Source organism: Miniopterus natalensis, chromosome 13 (assembly GCF_054644295.1).
Source record: "Miniopterus natalensis isolate mMinNat1 chromosome 13, mMinNat1.hap1, whole genome shotgun sequence".
NCBI classification, from domain to species: domain Eukaryota; kingdom Metazoa; phylum Chordata; class Mammalia; order Chiroptera; family Miniopteridae; genus Miniopterus; species Miniopterus natalensis.
Genome location: NC_142093.1, coordinates 21,760,668 through 21,786,555, shown reverse-complemented (window position 1 = coordinate 21,786,555; position 25,888 = coordinate 21,760,668). Strand labels below are relative to the sequence as shown.

Genomic DNA, 25,888 nt, shown 5'->3' with positions numbered 1-25,888 from the left:
AGGGAGAGATCTAATAAGGTCATCCTTTGAGCAAGCCTCCAGGGCTAAGGAGTTCAAAGGTCTGCACAGACCAGCTCGAAAAGTTTGAATGAACTTTTCCTTGGGTCACTTTTACAAATCTTAGAAGGACTTCTCTCTTAGTCGTCTCATTGTTTCCTGAGAACTGCTCTGTTTAATTTCATCTGCACCAAATCGGGAGATTCTGTTCAGGTCTGGATTAGCAATGACAGGTCTTTGGCCAATCTCTGGAGACATATAGTTAATCAAGCACCATTCTAATAAACCACTGTGTTCTCAAGGGTTTTCTCAATATAAAACTGCACCTCTTCCAGGCTAAACACCTACTGCCTTCATGTTTCTCTTTATATGTTAACTTGTACACTTAATTTTCTGACTGGCACAATTTCACCAGGGCCCATTTGGAAAGCATTGGCCATTTTGGGGAAATTTTGACATGAACAAGGTGTTTCGTTCAAGAAGTGCCGCAGATTAAAAAAGAAGAAAACTTCTTAAGGAGATTGTCATGTTTTCCAAAAAGAAAAAAAAAAATTGTTTATCCTAAGAAACATCCCCTCCTTGGTTTTTGTACTTTGGGGATTAATGAAGCCTGATGCTTTAATTGATAGCTTGATAAAATTGTCAAGGATTCAAATTATGTCAAAACCAACTGCATGTCACTCTTTTTTGTGTGTATATATGTAAAGTGTACTTTTCTATATTTATATTTTCTTCCCACTCCTTGATGAGAGGACATAATTAGTTTTTTACAAAAACAATTTCATATTTGTCTGATGCTGGCTCCCTTACATTTTTTTAAATGTTTTTTTATTTCAGAGAGAGGAAGAGAGAGGGAGAGAGAGAAACATCGGTGATGAGAGAGTCGTTGATCGGCTGCCTCCTGCACGCTCCCTACTGGGGATCGAGCCCGCACCCCGGGCATGTGCCCTGACGGGAATCGAACCGTGATCTCCTGCTTCATAGGTCGATGCTCAACCGCTGAGTCATGCCAGCTGGGCCTCCCTCACATTTGTGCTGTTTCTTTTCCTTCTCTTGGAAAACTTTAAAGATTAATTAATTTTAAAGTAGCATTCCATTGTTATATGCTCAGTCTAGGAATATAGTCCAGATAAGCAGTCAAAAATATGTAAAAGAAAGAAAAAACTTATTAAACTGCCTTTCTTCTTGTTGACACTGAAAAGTATATTTACATAATGGCCTGTGTAACAGCTAGGAGATAAGAAAAGCCTTTCATCTGAAGATAAAAGAGGTTATGTCATGATTGAGAGTCTTTAAAAATTAGTATAGCATATAAAAATAATGTCAGCACAATAGTTTGGCTTGTTCAAGACCAGGGTTAAATTTCTTGTGATCAAAACTTTTTAAATTTCCTTCATTGGTTTTAGGAATTAAATAAATTACCACTGTTTTCATAGCTTGCTTTAAGTAAAAAATTATATGTATATAATTGTATTCAACTAAATGGGATGATAGTGAATGTCTGTTCAAACGGTTTAATTTTATGCAATTCTTACAATGCCACGAATCACAAGGATTTGATGTGTCAGCTAAATTATAGTAATTTCCAGATCTTTAAAAGTTTAGAAAAATTATTAAATTAATTAATAAATAAACTTTGGATACACAGACAGTTTCTAAAAAAAAGAAACAGATACAAAACCTTGGTGACGAAACATAACTTTAAGTTACCCTTTATTGCTTAAATTGTCAATAGACAAACAAAACATGCAAATACATTATACACACATATGCACACACGATTTAGTTCATTATTTTTCCTTCCTCAAATTTGTTAAAATTGTATATGTGCTGAAGGAGAAAAAACTAGGTAAACAGATTTTGTTTTTTAATTCTCTAGTTCTCTTTTGTGTCTGAAGGAAAGAGAAGTTGGTTACTTTGGTTAAATATGGCGATTAATATAATGTTTAATCACACTAAATACAATAATATTTTAAAAATATAAAATATATATATATACACAATGGTAATGTGTACAATTTTGTTTTTTATCAAGAAAGTTATAGTTTATTCAGATGGCAAATTTTCTATAATCAGTGTTTCCTTCCTTGTAGCCCTCAGCAATGCTTTTTAACCCGAGATGGAATCTTAGAGAACAGAAGCTCTCTCATACACTTTGAATCCTTTGGCTCTAGCAACCCAAGGGCCTAGCAGAGAGTAAGCACTCACTAAATGTTTGTTGAATGAATGAGTTAATAATTAGTTCTGCTTCTGAAAGTAATTTTCAGATTCTAATGACTGGAAAATTCCAAAACTCTCCTACATCAAGAAAAAAATAACTGCAGAGTAAAAATTATTATAGCCCTGGCCGGGTAGCTCAGTTGGTTAGAGTGTCATACTCATACACTTAGGCTGTGGGCTCTGTCTCCAGATGGGGCACATACAAGAATCAGCCAGTGAACGCATGGATGGGGGGCGTAGTAGATTGATGTTTATGGTCCCTCTCTCTCTCTCTCCCGTCCTCTCTCTAAAATCAATGCATAACAATTAAGAAAATAAATAATTAAAAATTATTATTAACATGCAGGGTGTCCCCCCAAAATGTATACACATTTTAACAGCTGATAACTCAATTTTCAAAATGAAATGTATTTTAATAAACACTGCCTTTATAAGTATTAAAATGTGTGTATACATTTTGGGGGGACACCCTATAGATATGTAGGTATATCTATTTTATCTATTCATCCATCCTTCTATCCATCTATCTGTACTCTAGCTCTTAATTGATTAGCAAAGGAGGTGAAGAACCAAAAATGCGTCTTATTTCATAAACTCATTAATATTTGTCACCGACTTTTTTTTCTGAGATGGGGCTTGGCATGCATATGTTTATCAGGGGCCAACTTCCTGCTTGAAGACTAGGATGGATGTCAGTTGGAGAGAGAAGTGTGGTGTCGGCTGCCCATAGCTGCAGGACGCGCCATGGGGAGTCCACACCGAGAATGCCTTCAGTGTATCAGCAGTTGGATGGAGGGTGAGTGCTTGGGCTCAGCGACAGTTTAGGGAAACCCTGGCTGGAGTAACAGCTGCAGGGTGCTGGTCACTGAACTCCAAGCAGCCTGGGCAGCAAGTCTTTCCTTGAAGCAGGACTTCTGTGTTCACCGAAGCCTTACCCATAAACGTACAGTCACAATTTCAGATGAGGTGGGTTACAGCCCCATTTCCCTAACACGAGCGTGTGTACTTAAACAGGTGTGGAAAACATCGGAGAGGTGCAATGGAAAGCAGTGTCTCGGAAACTTTACATTTTATCCTCAGAGGTATTGGGATCTGAAGCGCTGCCACGTAGCTTTCTTTCTTTAAGTGTAACGGGCAACACTTTCAGGTCAGAATTTTGATTTAGTTTATCCTAAAAGACACCCAGCATTCGCCATGGCAGACTGCAGCTCATGCTCTCCTTTGAGGGATTGTGAATTTCATATTTTCCATGACCTCAGAAGCCGACTATGCAAACAAACTTCACTTAAACAGATTCATATGGGAGCTCTGTACTTTGAAGTTTTGCGTTACTTTTCTATTATAAGATGATTCTTCAAGTCTACTTTAAAGCAACAAAGCCAATTGATTTTGCGAAAATTTTCCAATATAATAGATATTATTGAAGAATGTTAACAGTATAAAAATTACCTTTTAGTGGAAAAATACACTTTTCTTCTGAATTGAAGAATTTCCCCCCTGTGCTCTTTTCCTACCTGTGTCATTCTAGACCATTCTAGTCTACTGTTGCTTTTTCTTTCTGACCGCATTTCTTACTGTTTCTAACAAATGCTTCACATTTTTCTTTTCTAGCTATTTCCTTTCACAGCTTACAAAATATTGCTATCAACAGGATCGAGAGGTCACCGATCACACATTAAGAGTTCATTCTGCACAAAAAAAGCATTAGATTCCTATAGACAGGACTGTCTGCCAGACTCTTAAACCTCAAAACTCTTGAGACTCAGCTGTGTACCTACATCTGCAGCTGTCGCGTGAGGTTGTATTCCTTTCCTCCGTGTTTGCACGACAGTGTAACAGGATGGCTTTAGGTCCATTCAGCTCAGTTTACACAGTTTATAGATGCTTTTGGAGCACTCGTTTGCCACAGACTATAAGAGGGACTAGAGGAATTAAGATAATCCTTGTCCTCCAGGATCCTGCTGATGGGGAAGACATTTACAAAACAGATCATATCAATTCCAAGTTAAATGCTAACGGAGAGGTACACTCAATGTGCAATGGGAGCACAAAGGCACTTAGCTCAATCTAGAGGATGAAGCAAAGGTTCTAGAGACGAAGACAGCTGATCTGAGTGTTAAAGGATATTGAAGAGTCACCCGGTCTCATATTACTAGAGCATTATATGATTTAGAACCACTGTTCTAAACCCGCTGGGCACGTGAGGGAAAGGCTCCTTGTATGCCACTCCAAGGAGCATCTATTGTGTTGCTTGCACAGGGAGAGTTTTAAGCAGAGAAGTACCTTGTATTTTAGAACTATCATTCTCCCTGGCACAACATGGAAAATGGTTCTAAAGCCGTGGTTCTTAATGTGCCCGGGACCAGCATTACCTAGGGACTCAGAAATGCAAATTCTCAGGCCCCACCCCAGACATTCTTGGAGTGGGGCCCACCAATCTGTTTTAACAAGCCCTCCAGGTGATTGTGATACAGGCCAAAGTTTGAGAACCACGGCTGTAAATCAGCAGGGAACATCTGACAAAGTCTGGAGTGGGGCTCAGATTGGGGGGACCTCACCTCAGATTGGGGAGGAACTCACCTTGGGTACAAAACTTAACAGCGTACTAAACTCCTCAGTAATCAAGATAAATAATGTCCAATGCGAGATTTTAAAAAAATCAAAGTTAATGCCAAAATTTCACAATGTTGTTTGTTTTAGGATTCTGTGTTTTAGGATATTGTGTAATGGGGACAGTTGTTTCCAATCAGCTTACGGTTCCCAGGGCCCACATAGCTGTCACATTTCCCATCAGGCAGATTGGGCAATGTGGAGTCATGGGTGTGAGACCCCTGCAGTCAAACGGGCCCCATTCGGAAGGACCCCACACTTAGGAGAGCCGCTCACTTGGTTGAATGCCCTCCTGTCACTGTCTTGAAATTCTTCATCGTTTTGAAGAAGGGGCCCTGCATTTGCATTTTGTACTGGGCCATGCAAAGTTTCTCTGGAGTGGCTTATGGGTGTCTTTTTTTTTCCCCCTTCAAATTTTACATCAGCATAGAGTGAATTCAGTCTTTCTGTTGTTGTTGTAGAACTTTCGTTAACTTTTACACTTGGTTCAAAATATGAGAGGACATTTTGGTAAGTGTACATAGGACACATTTTTTTCCTTCTGCCCAGGTCCCAGCATGGCTGGACACAGTGCTGGTCTGTAGGCATTTTTGATTGTCACAACTAAGGAGTGCTACTGACATCTAGTGGCTGGTGGCCAGGGATGCTGCTGGACATCCTGCAATGCACAGCAAGGAACTACTGTCCATCAGGTCCAAAATGTCGGTAGTGCTGAGGTTAAGAAACTCTGCTCCACAGGGACAAGTCAGGGGGTTGTTAGCAGTGTCTTAAATTGAGGTAGTAATAGCAAATATGGGACTATCTTAAACTTCACGATTAGTCAGCTGGAAGTGGAGTTTGAGGGAAAGACTCTCAGAGTTCTTGCTTTCTCAGGTCGCAAGCTGGGATAGAGAATTCAGAAGGAAACTCTCTAGTTGGGTAGAAGTGAGCAAAAAGAGATAGGAGTTTGAAGCAGGGCATCCAAATGGAGATGTTCGTCTGAAGGCCAGCATCTGAAGCTCTGAAGAGAGAGATTTTAGAACTATCAACAGGTACCTCCATTGTGGTCCTCTGCCCCACCCAAACCTCTAGCAAAATTGCATCTCTCCTGCCTTAGAGAATGGACACCACAGCTAAACCAGGGGACAAGGAAGGGAATTTTGGGCTTTTTAAGTCCCACATGATTTTTCTGAAATTCGTGGCAAAAAAAAGCTTTGTGCATTTCAAATATTTAAGCCCTAAAGGCCCAAGGTATAGAGTTCATTGTCATGTTATAAGTAGCAGGCTAGGATAACAGGCAAGTCCAAGCGCTTTCCTCTGAGATGAAATAGAGATTCCACAGGTGGAGAAAGAGGAGACACCAGCGGATGTAGAGGAGGAAATGGCTGGGACAATGGGACTGGGTCGTGGGCAACAAATGGACAGGAGCAGAATGGGCATCAAGACCACCCTGCTCCACCTAACCAGGCACCAAGGGGCTGCTCGCCCTGGTTGCACAGGGTTGCTCTGCCTGGGAGAAACCACCAAAGACCAGCATCTGGCACGCACGCCCCTGCCTATAGGCAGCCCTCTACCCCGAGAGCTGAGAACACTTGTGGGCCCCCGGAGAGGGGGAGAGCCCCATCGCCACTCTTGGGCAGAAGGGATCACAGTCCATTACAGAGGGACGCCTGAGTAATCTCCCACTGCTTTGGTTACATTTCACAGGCAAGTGTTTCTAGAACTGTTTCTGGGTGGCTTTTTTCTTCTTCAATTTTATACCTGCAGAGAGTGAAATCACTTTTCACCCTAAATATTTTCAACCTCCTCAATTGCCATCAATAAAAGGCATGGATTTTTCTTTGTTGTTGAAGCTTATGAAATATACTTTCTAGCTATAATTTTCTTTTTCTGCTTTTCTTTCCCTCTTTCTTTTTCTTTTTCTCTTTCTTCTTTCTTTCTTTCTTTTTCTTTCTTTCCCTCTCCTCTCTCTTTTCTTTCTTTCCTTTTCTTTCTTTCTTTCTTTCTTTCTTTCTTTCTTTCTTTCTTTCTTTCTTTCTTTCTTTCTTTCTTTCTTTCTTTCTTTCTTTCTTTCTTTCTTTCTTTTTTTCTTTTCTTTCTTCTTTCACATTTCTTGGTTTGTTGATTCTTTATCTCTGCACCCCTGGGTAACTTTGAAGATAGAGATGTTGTTTTGTTCCAACATCGTATCCTTAGACCATGGCACAGGGCCCAGAACATAGCAGGATCTGTACTGGATGCTGTGATGTGTTGCCCGGATCCCCCCTTTAGGACCAAGGCACTCACTCCCCCAGATGTTGTTAGTGTCAGCTGCTATTGCTCACTGTTTGATCCAATAACTGGTTGACGCAGGACAGAGGCTCGGTCCCTTGCCAAGCCTACTCCAGAGCTCCCAGTAGGGTTGGCTAAGGTCTCTGCGGCAAATTCATCCCAGCTCTATCCTTTCTGACCAGTTGTTTCCCTCAAGCCCTTACAAGGGTTGTTTTCAAGACTACTCTCCAATAACCCTCTCTCACACAAATCTCTGCCTAGAATCTGCTTCCTGGAAAACCAATTTAAGACCATGTTTAATAAATACTTGTTGAATAAGTGGGTGAAGGGACTCTTCTATTGTAAACTACGAGTTTCCTCACCCTCAGTAGAAATAATTGTGAAAAACCTCTGACCTTTACTTGTACATTTAACATTTTCTTTTGTCATCTCAGGCCCTAAAAGTCAGAGCCCATATTCAAATCATTCACCCTGCCTCCGGGTCATGCGTAACTTTAATATGATGACAGTATCATTACTCATTTGTTTTAGTTATATTGTCACTTGACCACCAGATGGCAGAGGTGACACTTGTAAAGTCACTCTCTGACCGTAGGCCACCTACTTCAGAATTTAACATTAAACCCATTTAGTACCATTAATTCCCAAGCTCTTGTAATTATGGCATTGTTTCACTTTGTAGGAAGAGACGCCACACGCTTGCCCTCATTTGCATATAAAAAGGCGACTTTGGAATATAATGGAAAGAGCCCCGGACTAAGCATCAGAACCACTGCACATTGGCCGTTTGTTCCGCTTGCACGGTTCATCAGTACAATGAGAATCCCAGTCCTGCGTGCTTCGCAGGTCTGTTGTGAGGAGTAAATGAAAATCACTGGGGTTGAGGGGGGACCACATGTGGTCCTCCCTAGTCCAGGCCAGCTGTGGGGGTGGGGGGCAGGGATGTAGGTACAGGGACTCAGCCTGGGCGGCTAGTGTGAATGACGGTCTCTAAGGATAGCATCCTAGTATATGCGCACTCCAGCCTAAGCCCTCTGAAGTTTGAGCCTCCTCCTGGAGCGGCATACAGGCCTCCTGCATGCGGGGGTGCAGCCAGCATGGTTTATTTCTTCCAAGAATCCTCAGCTCCTGGCCTTCTTGCTTATCTGTGCTGCGACGGCAGGAGTAGGTAGCTGAGTGTGGATGAGTTTATCACACTGCTATGGGATGGTTGCTTCACTGCCTAAGTTCACCCATGCCCACGCCACTGTCCACCGCAGGAAAAGGGCCTGGTCCAGGCTTAGATGCGCCTGGGTTAGGGTGGCAGCGGCAGCTCCCACCTGGCCTGAGCCACACTAGCCTCACCTCAAGAGGCCGTAGCTGTCAGTTGGCCCCTGATCCACCAGAACCACGTGTGACTGAAAGGCTGTGACAAAAAATGTGGATGTGTCGAGGACGTGCAGACAGCTCGCTACTCAGGTGCCGGAGAAATACAACTTAGAGGAGGGCACTGCGGCCCAGCTAGCCGGGGAGTTTGACCTGAAGTACAGCCTCACCTGGCACCGTATTGAGGGGAGGAGCTTCAGTGATCATGTGACACACGACACCTACCACTTCGTCCACTTCTACTCTGGCCAAGTGGCCATTCTTCTTCTGTTCAAATCTGGCTCAAAGTGTGGACTGCGCCAGGCACCCAGTGATCTACCCTCACACAAGGACCACAGTCTAAATTCCAAATTCCCTCCTTGTGTTGGGGCCCACCTGGGTACAGTACTTCATCTCAAAATCCTTAATTTAATCACATCTGTGAAGTCCCTTTACCAAATAAGATGACATACTCACAGGTCCTAGGATCACCGCACGGACATCTTTGGGGAGCCTTTCTTTAGCTTACTGCATGTAGTATTTTTGCCCTGGCAGTTTGAGATCAGCTCTTGGTTGGTTGCCTTCTTTCCTGGAGTGCTACCTCATTAAAAAGTTACCTCATATTAAATTTGGAATTTTTCCTTCATTTTCCCTTGCCTGGATCAATAGCGTGATTAACCTGTCACTTATTTGGAGTATGTTTTTAGTTGGCTTATTAGGAGATATTATCTTGCCCAGCTGGTGTGGCTCAGTGGTTGTGAATCAACCCATGAACCAGGAGGTCACAGTTAGATTACCTGTCAGGGCACATGCCCGGGTTTCAGGCTTGATCCCCAGTAGGGGGCCTGCAGGAGGCAGCCGATCAATGACTCTCATCATTGATGTTTCTCTCTCTCTCCCTTCCTTTCTCTGAAATCAATGAAAGCTTTTTTTTTTTTTAGAAAGAGGTATTATCTTGTATGTTATTGGCTTGTGAATTATAATTCCCTCAGTGAACCTGTTCTAAATAATTTGCAGATAGAGACAAAAGCGGTTTCTGGAGCATAATTTTGCTCCCTCTCCCAAAACAAAATGAAACTTATATATATATATATATATGCAAATATTTATGTGTACTTGGTTCAAGGTACATGTATTTCTTTTTTTTTTTTTTAATATATCTTTATTGATTTCAGAGACAGGAAAGGAGAGGGAGAGAGAGAGAGAGAAACATCAATGATGAGAGAGTCATTGATCGAGCCTGCAATCCAGGCATGTGCCCTGACCGGGAATCGAACCCCGATCGCCTGGATCCCAGGTCGATGCTCCACCGATGAGCCCCGGCCGGCCGGGCCAGGTACAGTGTATTTCTTACTGTCAGTCCTGGTCAAAATCTTACAAAAACAATGCGGTAGAGAAAGTTCTGCACACAGTCATCAGTGGACAGGCACAAAAGTTCAGGGCTCCATTCTGAGAGCGAACGTCGGAAACCATCCAAATCCACAAAGCAGGTGAAGGAATACATGAATGTGGTCTTTTAAACGACGGGATGCTATGCAACAGTGAGTGAAAGAAATAGTCTTGCTTTTATGTGGATGAATGCCAAAAGCGAGTCAAGTTCAAAATCGAACAAAATAAGGTATTCCATAGTGATACACACACGTGGCAAATCTACAAGGAAAAACATGGGAAGGCGAGACGGAATTCGGAAAAGTAGTGATAAAAACGTAAGGCCATCAGTGCGACTAAAGGTTTGGGGGACTGTAGTGTTTCTCAGCTGATGTGCCACATTCACTGCCCTGGAACAAAGCGCCCGCATCTGTTTCTCGATCTCCGCCCCGTCCCAACTCCTAGGGTAGCCTTCGGGGCCTAGCTAGTTATTTATGTTTGAAGGTCTGAACCAACTGGCAGTGTGCTGTCTGTGTAACACACGCTCTAACCGGCGGGTGACTTCCAGGGGCGCCGCCCCGAGCTCCCCGCAGCGCCCCGCCGCCGGGAAGGCACCACCCCGGGGCTCCCACTCCGCCCGGCTCGCCCCGCAGCGCCCCGCGGCTCCCACTCCGCCCGGCTCGCCCCGCCGCCCCGCCCCTCTCGCGGGCGCTGAAGCGGTCAGGCTCCCCCGCGCGGCCCAGAGCATTCCGTCGGCGCCGGGCTGGCCAGTCGGCGGAGGGAGGCGTGCGTGGGCGCAGGAAAGGGCGTCTCCCCCACCCAGAGGTGCGGCGGCCGCCTCTGCGCCGCCTGGGGGCCTCGGGCGCGCAGGGCACAGCTGCCGGGAGCAGTCCCGGCGCCCGAGTCTTCACCAAAACCCGTTCCCGGTGACGTCACGACCTCCCAGGCTCCTGATTGGAGGAGCGCATCAGCTCAGTTCTCGCGAGGACTCCTCCCGCAGGCCCGCAGGTGCCCTCCCTTCGCCGCGACCCGGTAGTCGGTAGAGGACCACGTTGAGCGCTCTCGAGACGCGGCGGGACGGGAGCAGCTTCCGGGGCCCCCTAGACGGCCGCGACCCTGCCGGACGCCCACGGCCACGGGGCTTGGCTGGCAGGCGTCGCGTCGGCAGACCCGCAGCTGCGCGGACCCCCTCGCCGGGTTCGGCCTCTCGGTTCGGGGCAGCCAGGTGATTACCGCCAACTCCCGTCCTGTAGTATCGCGAGAACGTGGCGCTGGGACGCTGATTTCCTGTCGCTTAGGTCTCCTTGGAGACAGCACTTCAACTAATTTTTTTTTTCACCTGTCATTCCACGGACTCCACGTGGTTCGGAAATTGCCTAGAGAGTGTTCGCGGGCGGCAGCCGGGAGGGCGCAGGCGGGGGCGCGGCCGCCCGAGGGCAGCGGCGGGAGCGGGGCGGCGGGAGGCCGGCGGCGGGAGGCCGGCGTGTGGGCCCCGTGCAGCGCGCAGAGGCGGCCCGGCGGCCCCGGGTCCCAGGGCCAGCGCTGCAGACCGCGGCCGTCCAGCCGTGGGCCCCTCGGGACGGTGCCGTGGTCTCCGTTCCTGTCGCTGTCGTCTGTGGGCCCTTCCGCGAGCCATCGCCGTGCCGAATGTCTGATTCTGCGGCCACCCTGGCTCTCAGTGCCCGGACGCGCCTGCCACGCGCCGGGGAAGGGGCTCTAATCCTAGGTCTAGGTCCTAGGCCTTTAGGTCCTGGACGTTCGGTCCTTCCTGCCCTCAGAGGGCGCGTCGCTTCCAGACGGTCTCGGACGGCGCCTGTTCACTCGTCCGTCGGTTCGCTGCTGCGCCCTCGGCCGAGGCGCCGGGACAGGCACCGGTGCTGTTGCAGGAACTGGGGGTTGGGACAGTGGGCGAACCGGGATGAAGCCGCGGCCGTCGCGGCGTGCTGCTCGGGACACGGACCGTTCGCCAAGAAACCAGTCAGTGTAATTCAGGTAGTGAGTGCTGCGAAGAAAAAGTGATGGAAATTGTGTGTATGTGAGAAGGAATGGCGGCATTTTACTTACTTATTTAAACACTTTTAAAAAAACTGATCTTTGGAGAGAGAGCGCGACCCTGATTTGTTGTTACTTAGGCGTTGGTTGGTTGCCGGTGCGTGCGCCCCGGCGGGGGATGGCCCTGGACCTGCGTGTCCCCGGTGCCCTCACCGCCCACCTCCTCCGGGCCTGGGGTGGCGTTTCCGGCCGAGCGGCTCTCAGGGGCTCTTCTAGAAGAGGCCGGAAGGAGCCCGCCTCGCGGGACCTGGCGGGATGAGCAGCCACCCGCCGAGGTACCAGGACACGCAGAGCCCCTTCCGCGGGACTAAGCATCAGGGAGAGCTGCGCCCCTGAGACAGCCAAGAGAAGAGTGCTTTGAAATGAAGTGCAGGGGAAGCCAGAGACAGATTATTTAGGGCCTTGGAGGCCAAAGGCTCACGTTTGGATTTTATTCTAAGTGTGGTTGGAAGCCCTTGGAAAGCCCAAGAGAGTAATTAGATTTGGTTAGAGTTTTTTGACTAAGTGAATGGGTTCTCGAACAAAAAAGATTGCCTGGATCGTTGTGAAGAGAATGGACTCTTCAGAAGCAAGGGTCGAAGTGAGGAGACCAGCGAGGAAGCTGTTGTAGGAGTTTGGATTAAAAGGGTTCATTCAGCTTCTTTTTTGGATATTTCAGGTGTTGGGAATTCTCTGTTTGAAAGACTGCCTGTTCCATAGCTGGAACATGGAGTTCTTCCTTTGACTTGAGCTGGAGTCTGCCTCCCTGAAGCTTGTACTTTTTCCTAATCTTATAACAAGACAGAAGACATCTACACCCCTTTTCTCCTAACCAGTCCAGCAGCCACTTAAGGCACGTGTCTTGTTTTTTTTCTCCAGACCACCTTTGGTTAACTAAGCTGTTCTCTGAAGGACATGCTTTCTAGGCCCTTCAGAAGTCTGGTTGGTTCTTGGAAGCTCCATCATTTATCATGGATCCTTAAGATATGGCCACGATCACTGCACCTAATGCTCTACATATCACCTGACCTGTGGGATGACCAAGGGATCATGAACTACCTTAATCTACCCGACTTCTAATGTGCTTTTTAGCATTCGTATTGTGCTGTTGGCTCACACTGAACTGTTTCAAACAACATATTGAGCTGTTTCAAATCACATTTCGCCTCCTGCCCCCCATCCTGTATTTCTATATTATATTTTTCTAATCTAAATGCAGCATTTTACATTTATTTCTAGTTCATCTTGGTAAGTTTATTCTGGTTCATTGGGCTGTTTTTTAATCCTGATCCCATCATCCAACATGTCCTCCCAGCGTTGTATTTTTTATAAATTAATATATAAATTCTTTTATAAATTCACTATTATGTCCTCCAATGTCTGCATCATATACACTGCAAAAAATATTAACCGCAGGGGGGAGTGGTGGGTGGAGATGGAAGAGGGCATAGAGAGGATAAATGGTGATGGAAAAAATAAAGAGGAAAGAAAAGAGAAAAAAAATAATTAAAATGCTAACTGCCCCAAGAAAAGAGCCCTGCGTGCCGTTTCCCTAAGTGACTTCTCTCCAGGTGGTATGGTACTATTAGTGTGTATTTTTCTAGTACATTTTTTCAGTTCATTGTGCATCCTGGTAATGAACTCTGTTAACTAAAAGCATACTCACAAGGATAGTATGTCAAAGTTTTCTCTATCAAATACTTTGCAGAAATCAGAATACAGTGTGTTATGATAACTCCTGATCTGTCTAAGAAGGTACTAGGGTTAGTTAGATACACTTTATTTTTAGAAAAACCATGCTGGTTTTTTTATGATTATTAAAATGAAGGTTTGCTTTATTTTAAAATACAAAGATTGCATTATAGTAGGTAAAAGTAACTTTAGATAATAATAAACTCTTCTTGAGCTTAAAAAAAGTTTTTCCTTTTCAAACCAGAAATCCTTAGACCAGTGGTTCTCAATCTGTAGCAACTTTGCTGCCCCAGGGATCATTAGGCAATGGCTGGAGATATTTTTTGATTGTCGTAACTTGGTGGGAGGCAGATGCTATTAGCACCCAGTGGGTAAAGGCCAGCGATGTGTGAACCGTCAGACAGTGCACAGCACCACAGACCCACAGCAAAGAATTATATGGCCCCAAATGTCAGTCATGCTAAGGTTCAGGACCCCTGTGTTAGACAATACCTTAAACTCTTCTTTCTTGCAGTGACTACTATTCTGTTTAAGATGGTTGTAAAGAAGAAGAAAGAAATACAAGTTACTGCGTTGACCATTTGTCATCAGGACCTTGAAACTTTGAGATGTAAGTGATTTCTGACTTTATTTCTTTTCTAGGTTGCAAATAGAGTATTTTTATCTCTGGGACTTCATATCACCTAATGTTCAAATCTTGCTATTTATTTTTTCCATGTGCTTTATATTCAATTTTGGATGTAAAATGGTTTTCTTAAAATTCTATTTCAGACTAAGTTCTGCCTGGTGTTTTGGGTTTATAAATATTTAAAATTTATAGAATGCATAACAAAGGCAAACTCATATCCATGGATTTTTACATTTCTGAAGAACTTTTGTGTGTGTGTGTTATGTAGCTTTGGCTGACGTGGAAGGGAAAAATCTAGCTTCTCTGCTGTTACATTGTGTACAGCTCACCGATGGAGTGTCCCAAATCCGTTATGTGAAACAGGTAAGGCTGAATTGATATTCATGGCTGCGTCTTGAAGATTATCATGCTGTTACAAACTTTTAAAATTAATTGATCATTTTTGGCTTGCAATTATTTAATATCAATGTAGCATTAAAGAACAGGTTTTTCTTTCTGTTTATTGTATACTATCTTTTTCTTCAAAGTAGCAATAAAAGCCATCTTCAGGCTCCTGCCACCGTTGGAGCTATAAGTAGGTAGGGTAATAAGGTGACTACATACCTTTTGTGGAGATAGAGTTTTAAAAATTATTTCTATTAATCATAATCTTTAAAACTTTTTTAGCAGGCACATTAAAAAGTTTATTTAAAATGTAAAGACTGTTCTTACTCGTATTTCAATATTAGGATTTGAATTTGCATATTTTTTTGGAAAGTGATTAAATGCGTTATTGGTTTTTCAGTAGTGCTACCTAATTCCTATATCTTAACGCCATTGACAAATCTGTAATTCTTACTGAAGGTGGGTCTGGAGGGTAAAGTGGGAGTTGAGGGCAAGTGTTAATAAAGCTAATAAATACTGAAATAGGTGTTTAAATCAATATCCTTAACAGTGCAGTGTGGAAAATATTTCACATTGTAATTGAGAGTTAAAAGAGTATTTGAATCCATGTTGCTTTGTTATGCTTGATATTTAAAAATTTACTATGACTTTGAATATTTTGGATTATAGATAGTGCCTTTACTGGAGAAAGCAGATAAAAATGGCATGTGTGATCCCACTATTAGAAGTTGTTTGGACATTTTAGCAGGCATTTATCTTTCTTTGAGTCTAAAGAATCCCTTGAAGAAAGTCTTGGCAAGGTAAGGAGAAAAAGGAAGGGAAGTGGGCCATATAAATGTTCAATTTGATCAAAAGTAACCAATATTAAAAATTCCCTGGATTGGTTTTAGACTTGGGACTATTTGTTTATATACCAACACCACACTTTTATTTGCTGTAGTTTGACAATGTAGTTTAATTTTATGTTAGAGCAAGTCATCCCTCCATTGGCTCTTCTTTTTCAAGGTAGTTCCAGTTTTGATTTTTTTTCCTTCTAGAAAAACTTCAGAACTGTTTAGCCAGATTTTTAAAAAATGCTTACTGGTTTTGATTTAGATTAATTGATGTAAAATTTAATTTAGTTTAGTTTATTCATTCGCTAAATTTTTACTGATCACCTACTACGCGTGAAATATTCTTCTAGACTTGGGGATACAGTGAATAAGTCTAGAATGAAGGTTACATTCTAAGAGGAAGATAGAAAATACACAAAATACAGAAGCAAAATATGTAGAATTAGATGGCATGAGGGCTGTGAAGAAAAATAAAGCAGAGAAGAGGGAAAGGGAGACTCAGGATGGAGTGAGTGTTTCAGTTTACAAATAGTGGTCACTTTAGGTATCTTTGCTCAATTGTTATTGATAGGGTGATATTCAAAATTGACCCAAAAGGGGTAAGGGAATGATTATCGGGTATATTTGAGGGACGAGTGTTCCAGGTAGAGGAAGTAGGAAGAGAAAAGTTTTGGCATGTTGTTGGAGCAAAGGAAGGCCATGTAGCTAGAGTTAGTGAGCAAGGGTCAAGATGAGAGGTAATGGTGGGGCCAGATCGACAGGGTCTTGTAAGTCATTGTAAGCACTTTGGCTATTACTTTGATTGGGAGGGACAGTGTTGGACGATTTTAGGCAGAGGAATACATGGTGTTTTGGTAATATCACTCTGGTTACTCTGTTGAGGATAGTCTAAGTTATTTTCTGGCAGTATTTTGAAGGTCTAGTTCAGTATTCCTGATTTGTAATGATTCACCTCCCTCGTCACCTACCCTCGTACTACAGAGTTGTCAAGATTTTCAATATTTGCTTCCTTTCCTAGCTCACTAAATTGCCTGCCTGAATTTTTTCTAACTGAGGCCGTACAAAGTTTTACCTCTCGTCTTCAGGAAGAGTTGAAGACTACTGATCTGTACTCTTACAGAAAAGTAATTGACAACATATCTTCCTGTATGGAGAACTTTAACTTGGGTAAGCCAGTTCTTTTCTAGTACTTCTTCTGGCTAACACTTGTCATTACATCATTGTTTTTAAATGATGTTAATTTTGGTCCTGAGACTTCTCACCAGTGTTCATTTTTACTCCCACAGGTATAACAAGTGTTAATAATCTTCTTGAAAATGGTAAGTCCTGTTATTTTATTTTATTTTATTTTATTTTATTCTTAGAGGTGACTGCTTGTATGAGTCATTTTGGAACAGGTTCTTTTAAGTTTCTTGGCAGTAGGTAGAGTACCACAGATAACTAAGGTGCATAATGTTCCTTTTAAATTTGTACTTCTATACTACGGTATCATTTTAGGTAACAGTGATTTAAAATATTGTGCTGAAGTTAACATTCACAGTTTTTAAATCCTGGTTTGTTATATTCTTTTCTTTTCAGTGCTTCATTTTCTACAGAAGAGTTTAATTGAAATTGCAGAAGAAAATAGGCAAGTGTTACATGTTTGCATGCTTGTGCATACTTGCAGTTGCATATTGTCTTTGTACAAAGGAAATTTTTTAAAGGTTCTACAATAGTCTCCGTTCTATCCCTCTCCATTAATGTCAGACCTAATTATTGACATTTATTTTTTAGAGGTTTGATATTTAATTCTTTAAAATAAAATAAATTATTATGAGAATAAGTGACAAAGGGAAGAGCTCTTTCCTCTACCTGAATGTTCCTTTTTCATAGCATCCTGTTCTTATTTTGTGGATGAAGTACTCTCTGTTATCTCTCTGAAGATATTAATGACAGTTTTTAAAGGTTTTTTTATCTTTACATAGCTTCGATTTCTTCCAAGTTGGTTTTTTTCTGTTTGCTGCTGTTAGTCACTATATTTGTTGCTAGAAGCTTTCCGCAGAAGTCTGGTGATCCTAGGCTGAGCCCTCATGGTTAAGAATGGGGCACTGAGAGTTGATTAGAATCTCTGTGCATGTGAGTGTGGTTGATTGCAGGTTTTATTGTGGGTTGGTGTAGCTGGGCTTTCTTTGGGGAACCCCTGATGTTAGTATCTTTAGGTCTTTCTGCATGGGTAGTGGATTCACCATGGAAGACTCTTCCAAACTCTTGGTTTAATATTCTGATTGCTGGCTCTGAAAGTTGAAGTCTTGGCATTTAACATTCACTTTGCATATATTTACCTAATTTTCCTGTTTGCAATATGGTATTGCTACCTTATCTGTGTGTACCGTCTTCCTGTCTAGACTCCTGCTGTTTTACTGTCTCTAGAGGTAGACCAGTTGTTTGCTGGCTTGGAGGTGTGACCCAGAGAGTTTTTATTCTTTTTCAACAGACTTGTTGCCAATCTTCCTGTTTTCAGCCCTACATTTATTTGCCTCCACCTCAAGGAATACCTGGCGCCCACAACTTCTTAGGCTTTTGAGCATGCAAATCAGGTTGCTTCTGGGCTCATTTTCTGGCTTAGTAGTCACCTTTCTCGATTTAGCTAAATCAGTTATCACTTACCCATGTGCTTTATAGCTTCTACAACTTTATAATTTTCTCATTGTCTTTTTGTTGTTCTTGTGTATTTATTTCTTTTTATGTTTTAAATCCCTTGGGTGTTGGTATAGGGAGGTTCTGGGGGAGAGTAGAAGAATATCTGCGGGCCATCTTTAACCCAAGTTCTCCTTTGCCTTTCCAGGAAAGAGTCCCCTCTTTTCACCTTTTAGGCTTTTCCTCCTCTGTTTATCTCTGCAGCGTGGGACCTGTCCTTTTTATTCTCTTTGTTTTGACTGCTTAATGTCATCCCCTTCTTCGGTGTCAGCATCATTTCTGTAGTTACGGTTTGTAGGTTTATCACTCCACTTAGCTCTCTTCCTCCAACAGTAGATTTACATAGTCAGTTATCTCTTAGACATCTTAACTTGGATGTTTTACACATACCTCAAATTCAGTGTGTTCAAAAGAAAATTCACTGTCTTTTTATCCCTTCCCACAACCCATGGTAACCTGTATTCATTCTGCTTCCTGTCTCTTTGAATTTGCATGTTCTAGATACCTCAAATAAGTGGAATACAGTATTTGTCTTTTGGTGTCTGGCTTATTTCAATATTTTAAAGGTTAATTTATGTCATAACATGTATCAGAATCTCATTCCTTTTGATGGCTGAGTAATATTCCATTGTATATATATACCACAATTTGTTTATCCATTTATCTGTTGATGGACATTTGAGTTATTTCTATCTTTTTGCTAATGTGAGTAACGCCGCTCTAAACACTGGTAGACAAGGATCCGCTTGAATCCCTATTTTCAGTTGTTTTCATCATATACCTAGGAGTAGAATGCTGGATCATATGATAATTCTACATTTAACTTTTTGAGGAACCCCCCAGCAGTTTTCCCTGACTTATGTTTTTCTGTTATTACTCTGTATTCTGCTACGTTGAGAACAGACTGAGAGGAGCAAGGATAGAAGCTGGGAGACCAGTTAGGAGGCTACTGTAGTAACCCATGGGAGAGATGAGAGTGGCTCAGGCCAGGAGTAGCAGTACAAGTGGTCTGATTCTGGATATATTTTGAAGGAAGGCAAAACCCACAGGATGGAGTGTGGAGGAGAGGAGTCAAGGATGATTACAAAATTCTTGTAGGATAGAGATCCCAGGTGGAGCATGTTTGGAGCTGAAGATGAGTTCACACAGTTTGACATGTCTCTCACACATCCAAGTGAAGATACTGGATAGGAAGCTTCGTATACAAGTCTGGAATTAGAAAGAGAGGCCTGGGCTGTTGATATAAATTTGGGAATTGTCAGCATATAGATTATAATTTAAAGCTAACAAGCTAGATGAGATCAGCATCAAGGGAATGAATTAGATGGACAAAAGAAGAGCAATAAGGTCTGAATCATGGAGAGCTCTAACATAAAGAGGTCAGGGGACAGGGGGAACTAGCCAAGGTATCTAAGAAGAAGTGATGGTGAAGTCGGGGAAAGTCTGGGAGAGCCTGGCATCTTGAAAGCCGGGTGAAGAAAGTATATCAAGGTAGAGGGAGTGTTCAAGATTATAAATTGTGTTATTTGTTTTTAATTTGTTATTTTTACTTTAAAAAAGAGGAGTGAGGTTAGAAATTGGCTGATAAAGAGGGAAATGTTGTGTTAAGAGTGTTGAAAGTTTCCAATAAATGTCTACATAATTGGAATGTTTATGGGACTGGAAGAGAAAGGCGTGTCTGCTGTAATCTAAAATTGATTTTGGCTCTTTGAGGAATGTGTTATTTTGAAGAGTGATAGAAATGGTGACATTTTTATGTGACTTTCATTTTGTAATGATGTCTTTTCTTTGTTGTAGAAAACTTGCTGGAAATCATATTGTTCAAACTCAGTTGATGAATGACTTATTGGTAGGCATTAGAGTTTCAGTAATGTTAGTACAGAAAGTACAAGGCCTCCAAAGAATTCATTTGACGATTTCCAGTTCTCCCACATGGCAGAGTATGTGTGAATTGCTGAGTATTTTTACCAAGTTTTTAAACAATGGTAAGTGTAAAAACATACAAATGATGGTTATAATTGTCACTCAATTTTTGCTAATAATGGTATGAAGTATATGGTACTTAAGTCAGCCCCTCAAAGTGGAAAAAGGCCTGGGATTACAAGGTTTTAATGCTTTTTCTTTCAAATGTGCCAGCTCAGCAAGGGATAAAGTCGAAGGACTTTTCTAAGTGTCTGTGTATTGCATGCAGAGAAGAAAACCTGACAGTCTTAGTGTTGAAAGGCCACAGGCTTTAAGTAGCAGAAGAAAATTCTTGAGAAGAAATTTCCAAATTTGGAAGGAAGGTGTGGAAAGGCTGGTGTAATCCACACATTTCTCCTTGGCAGCAGGTATTATCTTCAAATAATGACAATAGTTACTGTGGGACAGCTCATTATGCTTCCTTGTACTCATGTTGCTTCTATCCATATAAACTGTACCACTGGGAAACCGGATAGTTGATGAGAAGACATGTCTTTTTATAAAAGTATGTCAACTAATAAAGGAAAATGAAATGACAGAATTAGAATATCACCATTTTGTAACCTGCAATGAATTGATGTAGGCATTAAGCATCAGTGGCTGCTAACATTATAGAAACAGGCAACCAGACAACATGTGCCCCTTCGAGTCTTGCTTTTACCATCTATAGTCTTCGCATTGAACTTGAGACTGGCCCTGTCTCTAGGTCACCTACCAATTTACAGGAATTATAGAGGACAGAGGAACATGTTGAACTACACCAGGAGTAAACAAATGCAATATCCAGATTGTGGGAAACTCTAGGTCTGACGGCCAGAGTTCTTCAACAGGGAAATTGTAACAAAAAGAAAGGGGCCGAAAGGGCACATGTAGATTAAAAGACACATGTCAAATTTTTAGAAAATGGACAAGACTGAATTATAGTGTTTAGGGCTGTATATTTGATCAATGAAATTTTTTTAAAAACTAAAGATGTCATTACTATGAAAGAATAATGCTTAGGGTGAGAGAAAGGAGCTGTGATTGAGATGAGGCACATGGATGAGTTTTCTGGGCTGGTGGCGGAGTTCTGTTTCTTGCCATGGATGGTGGTACAAGGGTATTTGCCTTCTAATAATTCATTGTTCTACATTTGTTTTGGGTGGTTTTCTGTATCTCTGTTTTATGTTATCTGTGCTTGTGTTACAATAAGATTAACAAGTGATTCTTAACATGTAAGTACATAAAAAGTTATATTACCTATACCCTCCCATTCTATATGTTAATGTATATATGAGTATTAACTTAATTAAAAAAACACAATGGGATCTGTTCAGAGTGTTTATTTATAAAGAATAGCAACTGACTCTGGTTTTGCTAGCCTGATGGGAAACAAATAGTAATCTCATTGTTTATATGTTTTTAACCCTGGTAACTAGTGGAAGTCCTAGCTAAATTGTCCAGTTAATATTTCTTTTCTTTCTTTTTTTTTTTCTTTTCTGCCTAGGATCTCAGATGGGTATTAAAAGGAGAGGAAAGTTATTCTTATTAAGACATAATTCACAGACATCTTTTCTGTGAATATTTGCTTTTAAAAGAGAAATTTGTTAAATCTAAAAAAAAAAATGACTGATAAAATGCAGACAGAACATGATTTTAATATCAGGCAGCCTCTTTTCTGAAAAGTTGATGGCACCTAATCAAGGCTATTTCCCCCAGGATTTTAAAGCTCCATGTATCAATCAAGTGTTTGCTGTAAGCAACAAACTGAACTTCAGGGACTTAAGCATATGTGCCTCCCCTTCTTCCCACGTAACAGGAAGTTCAGAGGCAGGTGACCCAGAGGTACTGAAGGCAGCGTAGAACCCTCAATTTCTGCCTTTCGGCTTTGCCGTCTTAAGCATGTTGGCTTTCTCCCGCATGTTTGCTGCCTCATGGTTGCCAGATGGCTGCTGTCGCTCCAGATAGCATGTCTCTGTTTAAGTCAGGAAGGAGGACCAGTTGCGTCCTTACTTTCAATCAGGAAAATCAAAAGTACCCAGGAGATTTGTGCTTACATCCCATTGGCCTCATGGCTGCCTTTAATTGCAAGGAAGATGGAGGAAGCAATTCTTTTGTCTTTGGCTGGGTACATGGATGCCTCAATCAAAGTCACAGTTCTATTAACATGAATAAATGACAGAATGTATAATTAGTAGATAACTTACAGTAGGTACATATAATTCTTTCAACAGGTTAAATAATTTACCATGTTGTTTACTATACTTTCTGACAAACCAGAGGCTAATAGAAAATAACAAGATAGCAAGATGAGATTGTTTGGGTACAGTGCCAGTGATAGCAAGTTTATAATTAGCACTGATGCAGGGTCTTTACACAGCCCTGAAATCACTAAGAAAAAGTAATATGTGGGGGTTGGGATGCAGAGGCATGAGCGGAGGGGACAAGGTGATGGTGCTGCTAGATGTGTTGGGGGCTGTAGATGGAGAGGAAGAAAGTGAATCGTAGAGGAGAGAGGAAGGAATCACATGTATTGAGTGTGTATGTGTTGAGCATAAAAGCCTTTTGTTCATTGTTCATTTAAACCTTATAACAACTATGTCAGATAGGAGCTATAGTTTCCTGGGAGGTCCAGTAACTTGCCCAAGGCCTGTTTACCTAGGAAGTAGTCAAGCTAGAAATTGCACCCAGGACTGTCTTACCCTGCAGCATGGCTCCTTCTGCTGTACCAGAACATCCATCATCTAATGCGTGCTGTCTGCTTCTTTGTCAAATAGATGACCTCTTAAGGACAATTCAGAGTACATCTGGATTAGCTGTTATTCTTTTTATTAAAGCTATGTTTCATCCACCTGAAAAGATTCCTGATTTGGTGAGTGCATCTCCTTTTTAGAATTGCATTTTATTGATAGTTTGACACATTTAAAAAATATTTTTAAAGAAATAAATGAGAATTTTTTTTTTCATAATCAGAATCTTTCTGATGATCTTTTTCTCTTACATATAAAAGACAGTTCCAAAAATTCAGATAAAGCAGAAAGAACACAACAGTTGCCTATAAATCCATCTCACAAAGATAATCACTGTCAACATTTTTTATGTATATCCTATTTTTCTCTAGTGCTGTTTGTTCAGTTCTCTCAGTATCATAAGATATTTGTAATATTACAATTATTCAGAGATTAATGTACATATATAGTAATAACTTTTTGATAAATGTGTTTTTTATTAAGAATGTCCCAAATACTGTGTTTTAGACAGGAAGCATGCTGGAATCATTTGTTCAGCGGATTTGATTGTATGGGGAGTATAATTTGATAATTCGGGCCACAATCCTTGTATTTACTTCTAGCAGTTTTTCTCTTTACTGTATTATCTATTATTTTAGCTCTTTGCCTGACTTTATGCAAAATAGGTGTGTGCCATTCTCTGAGATCACATTTATTGGATAAAATTAAACATTCTCTTTCTAAATCACTTCTTAAAAGCATTAGTTAAGCTCATCCACCTGCAGGTGGCGATGTGTTGTGCTCTACCAGTACATTCAAACCAGCAAAATGGTTCATGTACTCAGATTTTATTTTCCCCCCATTGTTATAATTTTACCACTTGTGGCTTTTTCACCTTTAGGTTTATTTATTTTTCTTAGGCTGTTTCAGGGGAAAGAGAATTTTGGATTTATATTTTGAAGTATCTGAAAAGTTTTAGAGGTGTTACATGTATTCACTGTTACATTTTTCAGATTAGTAGTTTGCTTCTCCATTCTGTGGACTGCTCGAGCACCCCAGAGTGGTTTGTGAACTCCTGCAGGAGCCTTTGTTGTGCTGATGTCTCCGAGTCAGCCCTCCTGTTCCTGTGTCAGGGGACCCTCACCATGTTGGACTGGCAGAATGGGAGCATGGGCCTGAGTGGGGAGGTCCTGCTCTTGGATACCGTGCATGTTTTGTTCACCTTGAGTTCACAGTAAGTTTTGATGCTGCCATCTCATATTTTGTTTTGCTTATCAGACATTTAAAAGATGGCAGCTGAGCCAGTGTACTTAGTAATTCAATGAAAAATGGTCAGGATAATCCTCTATTGAAAGGGAATGACGTGGGTGTGAAAGTAGAGCAAGAGAAAACAGGATGATGGAGGTTATAGAAATTATTGGTGCAGATTAACCTGGAGTGAACACTTTTAAAATTAATTTTAATGTTCAGTCTGTTAGCATTTTTAAAAAACAATTTCTATATGTATCGTGTTTTATAGTTTATGAACAACTTCATAGATAATTCAATGTGGAAATCTAATTTGTTGAATGGGTAAAGTGAATAGTCTAGAAAAGTAAATGCTTTAACCTAAGAGTATATTGCTAATATGTACCTGAGCCAGAACTGTAGCCAGGTCTTTTGACTTCCTTGGATTGCATTTTGTGATGTTTTGGTGTTTTTGCCATAATGCCTGAAAATGTTCATGTGCTTAACTTGTCAAACCATAGATACAGCTTGATAGTAATAAACATGTAGATAAAGGGAGAAAACTACAGTGTTTTAAAATAACATGTTTTTCAGTTTATGTGTATTTTAAAATTGTACATATTTTTAAATTGTGCATATTTTAAAATTTATTCTTCATTGTGTTATTTTATACAGATCAGTTGAGATATAATTTACAGAGTTTGTGTTTTTTTGGTATATCCATGGGATGGTGCAACTATCACTACAATCAATTTTAGAATATTTTCATTACCCCCAAAAGAAACCCCATTCCAACTAACTTTCCCCAACCCTAACTCCTTGGTATGTTTTAAAATACTTGTGAAACAATCATCACAATCAAGATAATGAACATTTCCATCACCCCCAAAAGTTTCCTTGTGCCTTTTTTGGGGGAGGATGGTTTATTTTACAAGATAAATAGATTTATATACAAATTTGGGGTCTGTTTTGGCCTTGTTTATATTTTTGTTGTGAATTTAATAATGATTGCATTTTCTGATCATTCTTTGTGTTTTATGTTTTTAAAGTTTAAATGATTATAAAATCAAATTTCTTTTACTAGTCACTTTATAATAATACATCTTGTTTTTCTGCAGGATCAAGGAGTCAGCTCTGGAAATGTTTCTGTCGAGAATTTTGGCATCTTGGACTAACTCAGCCGTACATGTTCTCAAATCAGGTTCCCCAAGCCTGAAAGACAGTCTGAATGGGAATTCAAGCATAGCTCAGAGACTTTTGGGATATGTCTATACCCACTGGGAACATCCATTGGATGCTTTGAGACACCAAACCAGAATCATATTCAGAAACATTCTTCAGATGCACCAGCTCACTGTCAAAGAGTCAGAGTTAGAAAAGTCAGACTTGGCTGCTGATCGTTTCATCTTTGAACTGACTGAGAGTCTTCTGCGATTGGAATGGCATATTAAAGGAAAGTACATATGCCTTGGTTGTTTAGTAGAATGCATAGGAGTTGGACATATTTTGGCATTAGCTAAAACTATTCCATCGCAAATACTAGAGGTGATGGGGGACCAGTCACTGGTACCTTATGCAAGTGACCTCTTAGAAACCATGTTTAAAAATCATAAGAGTACTTTGAAATCTCAGGCTGTCGACAGTACTTGGATTGATGAGTGGCATGAGACTTGGGTTTCTCCTCTCCTTCACATACTCTGTGAAGGAAATCTGGATCAAAAATCTTATGTCATTGATTATTACTTGCCCAAATTATTGAATTGCAACCCTGAAAGCTTAAGCTACATGGTAAAGATTCTTCAGACTTCTGCTGATGCTAAAACTGGTAAGAAAATGATTTTTTGTCTTAGTAATTTCTAGTTAGGATTTTTAAGTGTAGTTACCCAGACAGATGTTGACTGTATTCAAATTTAAATGTTATCACTTCTATAAATAGTAAAGGAGGACATTAACAGTAA

The 25,888-nt window shown here is 41.3% G+C and overlaps 1 protein-coding gene across 3 annotated transcripts in view; it reads left to right on the top strand.

Moving 5' to 3' along the window:
- The first annotated feature begins 10,996 nt into the window (after nucleotides 1–10,996).
- The window catches only part of THADA (THADA armadillo repeat containing), a 266,071-nt gene continuing 251,179 nt past the window's right edge, over nucleotides 10,997–25,888 (top strand). For 2 of the 3 annotated variants that reach the window (XM_087823522.1, XM_016204113.2), the window contains exons 1-11: nucleotides 12,173–13,068; nucleotides 14,027–14,122; nucleotides 14,409–14,503; nucleotides 15,194–15,324; nucleotides 16,376–16,524; nucleotides 16,644–16,676; nucleotides 16,936–16,984; nucleotides 19,831–20,018; nucleotides 22,752–22,846; nucleotides 23,717–23,937; nucleotides 25,049–25,755. In XM_087823522.1, the coding sequence (XP_087679648.1) occupies nucleotides 14,047–14,122; nucleotides 14,409–14,503; nucleotides 15,194–15,324; nucleotides 16,376–16,524; nucleotides 16,644–16,676; nucleotides 16,936–16,984; nucleotides 19,831–20,018; nucleotides 22,752–22,846; nucleotides 23,717–23,937; nucleotides 25,049–25,755 (1,744 nt within the window). In that variant the 5' untranslated portion in view covers nucleotides 12,173–13,068; nucleotides 14,027–14,046. Of the gene's footprint in view, nucleotides 11,015–12,172; nucleotides 13,069–14,026; nucleotides 14,123–14,408; nucleotides 14,504–15,193; nucleotides 15,325–16,375; nucleotides 16,525–16,643; nucleotides 16,677–16,935; nucleotides 16,985–19,830; nucleotides 20,019–22,751; nucleotides 22,847–23,716; nucleotides 23,938–25,048; nucleotides 25,756–25,888 lie in introns of those variants that run through there. The other variant, XM_087823521.1, reaches the window with a different exon arrangement.